Source organism: Eimeria necatrix, genomic scaffold, assembly GCF_000499385.1.
Source record: "Eimeria necatrix Houghton genomic scaffold, Enh_scaff30, whole genome shotgun sequence".
Classification (NCBI taxonomy): domain Eukaryota; phylum Apicomplexa; class Conoidasida; order Eucoccidiorida; family Eimeriidae; genus Eimeria; species Eimeria necatrix.
In genome coordinates, this window is record NW_013653541.1 from 6,218 (window position 1) to 18,755 (window position 12,538).

General features: G+C 50.3%; 1 protein-coding gene across 1 annotated transcript; it reads right to left on the reverse strand.

Annotated features, from left to right (window-relative positions):
• Positions 1-3,081: 3,081 nt before the first annotated feature.
• On the reverse strand, positions 3,082-9,470 carry ENH_00041770 (hypothetical protein, conserved; the record flags this gene model as incomplete). The annotated part of the gene is made up of 9 exons (XM_013580747.1): positions 3,082-4,707; positions 4,943-5,909; positions 6,045-7,024; positions 7,142-7,223; positions 7,422-7,497; positions 7,588-7,896; positions 7,991-8,097; positions 8,396-8,498; positions 8,666-9,470. 9 exons carry the CDS (start codon positions 9,468-9,470, stop codon positions 3,082-3,084), a joined length of 5,055 nt encoding a protein of 1,684 aa, XP_013436201.1.
• Positions 9,471-12,538: the final 3,068 nt, after the last annotated feature.

Genomic DNA, 12,538 nt, shown 5'->3' on the forward strand with positions numbered 1-12,538 from the left:
TCTTGAGTTAACACCTCACGAACTCGAGGGCCTCTTCGAGGTGCGGCAGGCAATGGCGAACGACAAGGAGCTGCGGGAATCCCCCGTTTTTGCAGATGACAGATACGCAGTTCGCTTCCTTCAGGGGTAAGAGCTGTCATTAAATTTTAAGTTGTTCTGTCGGCTTCTCTTTGCTTTCAGGTTGAAACAGCAGCTTTGGGGCAAAAGGGGTGCTGTCTCCTCATGCATTTACCGTTGTGGAATGTGAATGAATGCGTTTTTTCAAACAGAAACGACTGGGATGTGGCCCGTTGTATTCACGATATGAAGAGACATTTGCACTGGCGCGCACAGAACCTTCCCGCACGACGCACCGACGTAGAACATTTATTTGTGAGCAGCCGCTTTCCCCTAAATTTGTTCTAAAACATTGTTGGGACCTATAGGAAAATCAAGGTGATCCGTATTGTTTCGCAACAATTCTACATCTTCTTGCTTTTTTGAGCATGATCATCTTTTTCGATGACGGTTTCTATTTGCATGCTGGAAGACCTCGGTTAGCGAAGTGGAAATTTTACCTCGTTGAAAGGATGCACAAGGTATATGTGGCACTGAAATTGCCAATTCAGAGCTTTTTCATGTTGCTAAGGGGTTACAGCTTGTTCCACTTCAAATCTTCCATAGATAGGTCGTCTGCCTGGTGCCGGTGTATTCCTTCGTAGTCTCACGGCTTCATTTACATTCACGGAAGAGACCATGCATTTCGGCCAATCCTCATCATTCGCTGCAGAAGTCTAGCAGATTCTCAAATGGTGGGCTTTCTACACAAAATCTCTTCCACTCTCCCTCGTGGATCTGTTCGCACATCAGCTCCCGTTTTTGTCAACATCTCAACCATGATAGCGTAGTTTGCAGTTCACTGATGGGAACGTACTTTGTCGAAGCCACGCATTGCGAAATTTTCGGGGTGGATAAGACGACCGGCCTGAAGTGTTTGATGTGCCTGCTTTTCTGTATAGGGAGACGTGATGTCGGTGGTGATATACTGGCTAGGTCAGCCAAGCAGTCGCTTGCAGTTTATTTTTTTGAGTTGATTCGTTATTGTGTTTTTTGATGATGAGCAACCGGTAGTGGAATCAACGTACCAGAACTGACGCTTCTGTCAGTGCCTGCCGTTACATCAGAGGCTTTAAGTGGCGAAAGTTTTAGAAGTATATGAAGAAGCAAAAATATTGAAATGATAAGTATGCGCCGCGTGTTTCACGTTTTTCGAATGCGTGCTTGCGCCACCGCAGAATTTACCTTGGAGAAGCTGCTGGTGAAGAATAAAGTGGAGCAGTGGCGAGTGGTCGTGGATTTAGAGGATTGCAGCATTACGAGTGCGCCGATAGGCATTTTGAAGCAAGTTTGCGACACGCTAACTGTGAGTTATACCTCTTTTCGCATTAGCGAAGGATTTAGCCTTGCATTTTTCCGGGCAAAGTTTTTCGTGGCGTCAACGTGTGAACGCACACAGTTTTAATCCGTACAGAACGCGGCCACAGCCACTGTGGTCAGCTTCTTATACCGCTAAGCTACCATGGAGACGGCGGAAAATCACTGATTCTGTCCATAAATCCTCATCCACGAAAGCCTCTGTTCATGCGTATGCAAAACTTGTAGCGTTAATCGGGTGTGCGGCTTATTTAACATAGCGCGTTGTACGTTGGCGACGCGAAGAGGGCTGATGTTAATGCGACTTCTGTGGCACAGAGGAACTACCGTGGAAGGCTTTACGGAATGTTGATTTTGAACGCCGGTTTCTTATTTCGAAGCATATGGCAGCTGGTGTCTGTTGTACTTCCGGAGAGGACAAAGTCGAAGATAAAGCTCACATCATCGTGCAGTGACGTGAGAACTTTTTGGGGTTTCCAGATTTTGCTCCGTGTGTCAGCCCATGCTGTGCATATTAGTAGGCATCTACTGCGGGTTGGGGCACACTTTGGCAGCACTTTTGCGTAATGTTCCTCCATACACCTCCCACAGTAATTTCGACCGAAATGACTGTCCTGGAGGGAAAGGTGTTCCGATTGTCGTTGCAGGAAGAATTCTTAGCGTCGATCAATCGCAATCAGATTGAAGGTGAACTCAGTATCAAGCTGATGCGTATAGTTGTGTACCCACACTCAAAGCTTTCGCTTTTCGAGCAGCTATGGCCTGGTGCTGTTGCAACCAAGAACTGTCTGCCAGGTGCAAGCATGATGTTTATATTGTATATATTTGCGCCATTGCTACTTGCGCAGAGAGGTATGGAGGGACATGCTCTAATGTTGAAGATTTCTCCTGGCCTGTGATGCCGCCAGGCCCGTACGACATCGCCTCATAAAGAAATACCATGCTTGGACTCACTTTTGATTTTTGAGTATCGGTTTACCTAGGCAGGTAAATGTGCGCAAGGAGGCGAATTTGCTTGTGGCAGCCGCAGTAAGTTTATGTGTACCTGACGGCCAACAGCCTACGGCACCATTGGCGCTCTATCGCCAGCATCCGGTGAACAAGCAGCCGGCAACGCTGCTTGCAACCGAACCAGGCGCTTCGCCACTCCAAAAAAGTGAAAGCAAAATTCTGCTGTCAGGAATCAGCTAACGACGATGAAACTCCGCACAAGCAGCAGGCGCGAGATAATTGAAGCGCAGCATCCCTCGCTGGTGCTCCAACATTTGTGTCATACGCACGTGCAGTTGTCTGTCCACTTCCGTTGCAACAGCCGGGCGACGTATGTGCCTCTGTGTAATACTGCAACGCTAATTCGAAGAGCCACGGCAGTATCTTCATTCATCCAAAGTCACCTTTAGAATCTCCCAGGAGGTTGCAGTAGCATTAGCGGATGCAAGTTGCAGTTGTACTAGATACTGCAGGAGGCACAAACAGGGTAAGCTGCTGCTACAATCTACAGCGTCATCCCGTTAACACACAGCATGCCCCGTAAAGACTCTACAGACTAGGCGGCCACTGATCACATGCTTGGCCACAAAAGTCAAAAATGGAATGTTCTTTCCCGTGTTATTATTTCCTGTAGTTTGCAACGGACTTGGTTCGGGCCCAAAACAGGGTATATACAGCTTAGTACCATCCCTCCGACCGGCGCTTACGAGGGGCCAGTGGAGACTGCAGCAAGGAGTCATGAAGCCTGCAACCAATATTGCATGCCTTAAGATTCCGCGGTTCCTGCTCTTTTGGAAGTGTGGTTCTGTCAGAAGACACAAGTGACTCTTTGGCGTGCCCTTCCAGAAGGGCTTGCTGTTTTGCTTGCACTGGCACCTCCATCGGCTGCTGTGGAACAGGCCGCTGCTGCTGTTGTAGGCATATGTCGACTGCTTCGTAGAGAGCCTTTTCCTTTATGACGGCAAGCTCGCCAAGGAGAATGTAATACTCCCTCCACCAAATGCAGCTACCCCTGTCTTCCCTCAAAAGAACCTCCTGCTGCTCCAGCTGCAGTAGCGGTGCACAGTTGCAGCAGCGAAAGTGCACCGGGAGACCCCTCTGCGGCGCAGTCTCAGCAGCAGGGTTTGCTGGTAACACTCCAGCTGCGACAGCGCGATGACCCGGAAAGTCCCTCTGTAGCAGCTTCTGAAGCAAATGTTGCCGTTGAGCTGCGTGCATGTCCGTCAGATGGTTTTTGACGAGCTCCAGCTGTTGCAAGGCAGTCCTGACTAGTGCAGCATGCCGTCTCGTCTTCCATCCGATGCCGCTGACGCTGTTACTCGTGCACGTGGAGTCGCTAGAGGAAGTGCTGCAATTGGCTGAGTCGCCAGTCAAAGACCCGCCCGCATGACTGGATGTCACTCTGCGCTTAAATCCCGTCCTGTGATCTACTATTGCGAGGGGATTCGAGGGCAGGATATCCTTACAGTAGCCATCCAAAGGCTGCCCTAGGAGCAGCTTGTGGTGCTGCTGCAGAAGTTCTAAAACCCCTCTACATGCGCCCGGAGTCGGGTGCGCCGCAGCAACTGCGCATGCGAGCAGCAGCTGCTCCTCGTGATGTTGTAGCCTCAACTCTACTGCACCTGCTGCTAATGCAGCCTCTTTTCCTGCGTTTGGGGTCTCTGCGGCCCACTCAGGAGATCTCAGTTCTACTGTACCAGCAGCGCTCTTGAGATTCGTGTCGATTGTTCTCGGGTATTCAACTACTGTATGCACAGTTGTCTTCGCTGTGGGATTAATATTCCGCCCAGCAACAATATTTGCCGCAAGAAGCCGGAGGTCATCTTGCTGTCCTGAGGACCTCGGCAGTGCTGCAACAGCGCTCCCTTTACAAGATGTGAGCGGCACTGCGTCCGATTTGCAACGAGCTTGAATGCCATCCTCACCACCACATTTTACTGCTGTTATAGCTGCTGGTTCTGTTTTTCGTAGTGACCGCCTCCATTGTTGCTGCTTTCGCTGCTGTGCCTCAAGAAGCTTCTTGAACTCGCGATTGAAGGCAGCCACGAAGTACGTGGTCTCAGCATCAGGCTCCTCATGCAAATTGATGGGCTCTTCGTGGGACTCCTGCATTTGCGACAGCTGGTGCTGCAACAATTGCAGAGAATAAAACGCATCTGCCAAGGGGCACTCGACTGTCCCTCTTTTGAATGCAGTTTGAAGGCCTGCCGTTGTGGCAGCTGGCTCTGCAACCTCGGCTTCTCCAATCTTCCAGTCTTGGATGCGTTGTTGCTCCAGCTGCTGCTGCTCTTGTTTATCAATTACCTGCGCATGAGTTCAACAGGAGCAAGACAAACAACAGCAGCAGCGTTTGACGAGACAGATTCTTGCAGAGCCCGTGCAGCAATCAAAGAATCGCACGCTGCAGCAGGCTACAGGAAAGTCCGGAACCGCGTCCTGAAACGACGAAGAGTGCACGCTGCAGCAACAAAAGAGGAACAGTGGGCTGAAGCAGGAGGAAATACGACGCACGGGCATGCCATGGTAAAAATGAGCTCACAGTTATAAGAGGCATGCGCTGCTGCATAAACACTTCTTGTTGCAGAAGTTGCTGTTGCACCGCGAGGGGAAAACTGCAGCGAAGCAGCTGTAAGAGCAGCGAATCACTGTAGCAGCAGGTGGCGCACATTGGTGACAGACACGGAAGGATGACCTGAACACTGCCGCTGTCGTTGCAAAGTTCCTGCCTTCCTCCCTTCGCGCTGTCGTTAGGCTTCATGGCACTAGCGGCAACAGGCGCTTCTATTGTTTCTGAGCTTGTCGAAGCAGCTGTCACATTTACTGCTGTTGTTGCTTGTCGCCTAATTAGCCGAGAATGCCTTTTTCTCTGCAGCTGCTTTTGCCACTGGCTGCAGAATCGCACCTCCACTGCACAACTTCGAGATGTGGATAGTAGCAGATCCGCTAATGCGGCCGCCGCTCCAACGATACAAACAGAACAGTCGCTGCTGCTGTTGCCGCTTTTCTGTCGAAAGCAACTGCTTTTCCGATTGCAAGGGCACTGATACTGCAGACTGCTGTGCGCGTTTGTTGCATGCATTCTTTGTGCTGCTGGGTGAATTTGCAGCTTTGGCTCTTCCAATCGGATGTCGCGGATATGTGTTAACAAGGACTCTACCCGAGCTGCTGCAATAGCTTCTTGTTGTTGCTGCTCCATCAAAGAGCCCCGTTCCAGTAGCTGGTCTATCTGAAAAGCCGAAAGGACACGTCGCAAGAGCAGCAGCTGCTGCTGTGGGTGCGCTGCACTCACGAGTTCTACGCGGGCAGTGAAAGCCGTGGTCTGCTCCATTCCGCTGTCTTCCTGAGGACAGCAGCACGTAGTGCAGCAGCAAGGAAACTTTTCTTTTTGTTTTGTCGCTGCTGCCGCCGCTGCTGCGTCATCCTGTGGGGGCACTGGATTCGGCAACATGCAGGCTGCTGCAACGAAGATCTGCGTCACTTGCTGCAGCCGTCCGGCAGCAGCAACCCTGCAACAGTGAAACACAACAATAACTTCAGCATCACACGCAATCATTCACAGCATCAATATCCACATAAAACTAAAAGCGTGCTAGCTTAAGACAACGTGGCTGCAACAGCAGTTCAATGAGAAAAAACCTCACGAGTGCAGAATTCTGTCGGTTCGGCTGCTTGCGATGCCCTTAAGCAGCAACAGTTGTTGCTGCTGCCTCTCTTGCACGTCTCTTGCGTGCTTTTGTGCAGCATCCAGCAACGAAGTGCTGCTTTCGAGGTGTCGGCTCTCAAGCTGGGAGTGCTGCTGCAGCTGTATCCCAGTCTCTTTTTGTTCCAGCCCGCGTCTCTTCTGCTCTTGTTCGTTCCTCCGTATCATGCACTCCACCTTGTGCAGCTGTTCCTGCTTCTCCTGGAGCCGCTGCTTTATCTGCTGCACTTCCTTGTCGAATTCTGCACTGCATTTTTTTGCCCGGGAATATTGCTTTGTAGCAACAGTAACTGCTGCCGCCTCGAGCAAATCTTTCTGCCTTTGTTCCTCCGCCCAGTATTGTAGCGAGAGTCGCTGTACCAGTTCCTGGTGCTGCCGAAAATGCTGCTCTTCCACTAGTCTTGCAGCTTCCTCCACAAGCTTCGAATGCGAAGCCATAGGTTGTTCCTTCTGTTGCTGCTGCAGAAGCGCAACAAGCTGCAGCTTCTGTTGCAACAGGAGACCCTGCTGCTTCTTCTGCAGCATTCGCTGTATTGTCTCCAAAGTCTTCTGCCTGAGTGCCTCTAACGCACGCAGCACCTCTTTCCGCCGATGTTGCGTGTCACTGAGCTGCCGCGCTGGTTGCTTTTGTTTCATGTGCAGGCTCCGTAGATGCTTCCGCAGACAGATCAACTGGTGTCCCAAGTGCTTTCGTTGCTGTTTCAGTCGCCTGCTTTCTTTTTCGCTGTCTTCTGCTTCTACAACAGCGGAATCGCATGCAGGAGACGCGGAATACGGCCGGGAGTTCGCTGCGAGGGGATGCTGCCTTAAACACTGCAAATGTTTCCGCTCCTCCCGTCGCTCCAGTCCTTCCTTCTGTGGAATTTTCTGGTAGATAAAGCCTACATGGCTCTCTGCGCTTGTGTTCATGCGCATGCAAAGCTGAGCAATACAGACGCAGGGAGAAAGCAGGGAATGTAGAATTACAGTCTCTTGCAGTCACCATCTTGCTGACTACTAGTATGCGCATGTTTTTAAAGCAGATGTTTCGGTGTTTACTCTATCTGCAAGGACTGCATGCAAGCCGAAATTGGAGACCAAATCGCCATGGAAGGAAACGAACACAAAGGTGGTTTTACTCCTGCAGGACAAAGAAGAAATCACACTGAGCCCTTAAACTTTAAACCGCTACAATCAGCCCCCTCTTAGCGTGCAGTCAAAAAAAACCTCCCAATTTTGTGTACGTAGCTCCTACCTGAATCGACGTGTACTATAACGTGGGGCCTCACACTGTATGCCCTGATCGTTAAGCTGCGAAGCTTTGCAATCCGTGGCTTACTGGTTGAACAGCTTGACTGTGTGCGCCATAACCCACGGCGGCATCGCCAAGTCAAATGAAAAAACATGGGAAATTCCTTCGAGGGAAGAAAGTCGACAGCAATCAAAAACACAGAAAGTGCCGTTAAAGCCAAGCGTCGTTTCTAAAAGACGCCGTTCAGCCTGACCAACTCCTGCAGTTGCATCACCCGTGCTCTCTGATGATGATGCTCTAACAGAGCCAGAATGGGCTGCTTCTGCAGAGGCAGTATCGCGGAACAGAGAGGCCGCCACTTGAATTGTGGCCGCCGTATTCTTCTGTGGATTCCACTCAACTGCGGCACTCTTCGTAGATATTCTTTCTTCTGCTGCTGTAGCACTGATGCGGGAAAGCGAAAGCGCCGCCTGCAACGCACCACTGATGTAGTTTTCGGTACGCTGTCCACTTAGCTGAACCCCTAGATATAACTGCTGCAACAGCAGCAAATCCACGAGCGCTGCAGCACAGAAACGTGACCCAAAAGCCTCAAGTCATAAAACTTAAGCCCTTGGCTAAAAACGTCCTGCCTCGCACTGGTGAGTTTCACATACACAAATGATTGATGACGGAGATGGAGTAGACGTTCGAGTCCAGCTCTAAGCCAAGTGTGTAAGTACACCCGAAAGCTGCTGCTGCCAGAGAAGGAACTCCGCTCCCACTAAGCACAACAGCAAAGAACAGTCAAAGCAAAAAAGCAATCAAGCTTGACACAAGCTGGCGTATGTAGAAGAAGTTTTTCGCCCCAGCAGCGAGTTGCAGCACCGTACGTCCATAGCTCATCCACCCCTCGCCCCCGAAAAGTTAAGATTCGGAGCGACAGAAGTTATACACAATATTTGTGTTGCGCCACCAGCATCGCGACCCACTGATGCAACTATACCAGTACTGTGAGACGGAATTTAAGACAGCAATGTTACTAGAGCATTGGGCCATAGGTCATAAGGTGCAGAGCATACCTGCCAATGTCCAGAAAGGTGGAATGCTCATTAAGTCCAAATCGTTGGTTCAAGAGAGAAAACAGTTTGAATAGCGAGGAAACAGAACTCTCCCCATACGCACCTATTCGAAAGCAGAGACGCACCAGCATCGGCAGATGCAGCAGTAGCAGTTGTAATAAAGGCAAGAAGAGCAGTAACGGAAAGCCAACAGCTTCAAACAAGCGGCAAGACTGGAGGGCGAAATGACAGTGAAACCGCGGGACCAGCAGGACACCGTATACAGCTTACCTTCAACGCTCGTGGTAATTTTCATAATGGGCTTTTTCTGTAGCAGCTTCACCTCTGCAAGGAAACCATCACGCAACGCCGCAGGCATCCGTGGTATCGATGATCCCCAGTGCGCTACTTCTCCCGCTGTCGCTTCTGCTGAGAGCCCAGCTTCTGAGGCACTAGCAGCATCTGCTGACAAGTTAAATGCACACGGCTTCGCCTCATTTGCGTCTGCTTCTGAGGCGAAAGAAGCGGATGCTGCACCCGGAGCAGCTGCCACTTCCGCTGTGGCCGCTTGGGAAACTGTCACCACCGCCTGTAGTCTCCCTGCTACTGCTTCTGCCGCTGCTGAGGATGAGGGCGAAAAGCATGTAGAGACATCAAGTGACATGTCAGATGTCTTCCCGGAGATTGTCTTCGCTGCAGCCGCAGCTGCTGCTACTGCTGCTACAGTTGCTACTGCGGCTACTGCCGCTGCTGCACGTCCGTGTGTCGCCGCAGCATCTGCATCATGAAATAATGACGACGACTTTGAGACAACGCGACCAAAAGAGGCATGCTCTGAAGGGCTGAATGCCATATTTTTCCCGCATTCCACTTTTGGCGTGCGTCCAGCTCTCGCTGTTGCCGCTGCTGCTGCTGCTGCTGCCGTTGCTGCTGCTGTTGTGTTCCCTTTTGCCTCACGTGCTGCAGCTTTTGGCCATTCAGCTGCTCTCAAAAGCGCATCTATTGCGCTGTGGTGCCGTTGCTTTTGCAGGTTCTGCCGTGCCGGCTGCTCAGCGCCCGCTGTATTACGGCCTGCTGCATCACACGGGAGAGGCATTGCCGCTACCTTGGGCTGGCTTCAGTTGCTAGTGTTGTCTCTGAAGGCCTGGAGATAGTCGGCTGCTGGTGCTGCGCGCTTTGCCCATGCTGCAGCATTTATTTAGCATTCACCACACCACTCACTGTGGAGCTGTGGCGACAGACGCTCGTGCGTCTGCGCAAATGCACACGTCCCTCAAGCCAATCCGCATGACAGAAAAAAAACTGAGAGGTGATCATAACAATAGTAAAAAGGGGGAGCGATTACCGCTGCGGCTACTGGAGCATTATCGCCGTAGCTGTTCGAACACCTCAAATCCGCACTCGGTGAACGAAACAGTGCAGTACTGCTTGATGACACAAGGGACTCTAAAAAACTCAAAAATAGAAAAATAACTCAATTCTAGGACACAGCTTGATGCAACTGGCACGCGTATACTGCAGGGAGACAACCATGGAGGCAAGTTTGGGGCCCCTTTCTGACCAGAAAGTCGGGTACTGTGCTGCAAATGGGGGGCCCCTGACCACTCCTGTCACTGCTGTTACTACAATTGGTGGTATCCAGTCAACAAATTACTGCAGTAGATAGTTTGCAAGTCATTACACTGTATATGCACTCCTGTGGTGTTTGTTCAACCGCGTTGCACCATTGTTGGGAGTGGAGGTGGTCTGTCCCTTCTTAAGGCCTTCAGTATAGTACAGTTTTTTTTTCTGTGTAATCTGTCTTCGCGGCTCATTCGCTGCTATATTGTTCGACAGAGACTGGCTACGTAGCCAGCTTCCTAGGGTAACAAGAGTTGTGGGGTAAGTTGCGTTGCTTTTCCAGCTTGCCTGGCCATCGAGTTCGAAATCGCGGGATGCCGTTGCTGACGAGTGCGCGAAAAGCTTGGTTGTGGTATCTGCTCCCCTTGAAACGCGCCTCAAATGGGTCGAGTTGGTGTCAAGGTGACCCCACCTGCTTGAGAGGAAAAGCGACGGGCAAACAGTTTGGATCTGCACCTTTCCAGGGCAGCTGCGCAACTAGCATTAGCATATGAAACGAAAGCAGCTGTAAACAAGGCAAGAGGAGTAGAACCAGAAAACCAACAGTTCCACAGAAGCGGTGAACTTCGAAACTGCAGATCCAGAGAGACACCATGAGAGAAGGCAAAAATCTGCAGCTTAGCTTGAACGCTGGTGGAAATTTTCATAAAGGTCTTTTTGCGGGCAGCATGACTTCAGCCAGGAAACTACTACGCAGTGCTGCATGCATCTGTGGTATAGATAACCTCCAGTGCGCAGCTTCCCTTGTCGCAATATGATAGACTGAGACTAGATGTGCTTGGATATCCTCCATTTGTGGCAAATGGTGCTTCGTGAGTTATATTCTACTAGGACTGGAGAAATATACGTTAGATAATGGGACGATGGCGAGCGCATGCCCTCACGAAGAAGAGAGCACCTTTGCAGGACAGAATGTATCGTCCAACGCTAATTACACTCGTACAGTTGACTTTGCAAAATACATATGGGGAATAGCCAACGGAGGAAGACAGTCTTTTAAAGGCTTGCCTAATAACCGAAAGTCGCCTTTTTCAGGCTGCAGAGTCTAATGAGGTGGCAAGATCTCAATTTTAATGGAAATTCAAACGCCTCACGGCGTTCTCGGGGAGGGCTGAAAGCTGTTTCTGCTGAGTGACGTAGGTGGATGCTTAAAGGGCTTTTGTGTGTGCATCAAGCTTCAAACAGGAATCTGCAGGTTACCCTTCAAAACAGCGAAAAGAAGAACGCATGAAACGTAGCCATGCAAAGAGAACTGGCAGTTTCGTGTTTGGATTTAGCGTAAGCCTATGCATTCCTGTACTGCGCAGGATCAATCTGTACAACTTGCTTTGATTCTCCTGACGTATTGCTTGCTGGTAGCATTTGGGAGCGCGATTAGTTGCGCATTGTTTCATAAGGTGAAACAATCGCCAGAGCAAACCGAGGCGCCCATGACTGGCACCCCTTTTAAGGAAGCGCTAACACCGGCGCTCAACGAATGCTCAGTGCTTTCCTTTGGCCAACTGCCAGATGCCTATACATGTTTCCTGATGATGCGGCCACTTGACGCTGGTAGTGCTTTGTTCTCTGCTCTATATCACGCTATCACACTGTTACTGCAGGAACAAAGACTTTAAATGTCACACATCTGCTTGTGATATACAATCCGTGTTATGGTTCGTACTCGTCCTGAGCTGTTGGGGTAGTCCGAATTAATTTCGATAACAAACGAGGCACTGCAAAGCAAGGACAACCAATAACAGCTCCTGTGCCTCTGCGTGCCCAACTCAAGGACATTCAAGGCGCAGAGGTTCTGCGAAGTGCTTAAACGTTCTGGGCCACCCTGATGCGTGCAAGGAGCTTTAAGTAGGCTGGCCCCCCTAGGGGATCTTTTGAATGTGCGTCGTGACGACGAAACGCTGGAACCTAGAGAGCCTAAGCAGCATGCATCGGATACGTGCCTACTCCACGGGCATAAAGGTCTGGTGAAGGAAATTTACTCTGAATTCTAGCGTCTGGTTGTCCTGCGGCAGTAAATCTCTTCACGCCGAAGGTGACCCTCACCTAAGCAAGGCAGGGACTTCGGATTTACAACAGCACCGATAGAAGGCACACTATGATGACGTTGAACGTGTTACTCCTCGCAATACTCCTTAACTAAACATTAAAATGCAGATAGAAAGGAAACAAGAAATGCCCACGATATGCCGCAGCACTTGCCTGGTGCCGTATTACTCAGGATAACCGCTGAACTGTTAGAGGGATGTTGAACCGCTCATCCAAATGAAGATGTCAGAGAATGCTGCTGTAGTATCCGCACATGTTTTAAGCGTAGACGCGAGCTTCCTTTTTGAAAGCAAGCTACAAATTGAAAGTTGCCTCACAAAGCCGGTCGGCAGCAACCAATTTAGCGATTTTTTTCGAGCTCCAAAGTTATTTCTACACTGCATCCACAGCGGCAAATCGTCCTCTGCAGCAGATGCCTATCATTTCTGCTCTTCTATCCACTTGTGCCTTGCAAGTGAAGTTTTAAAGTGAATACGCGGCAAGCAACACCTGTTTCCG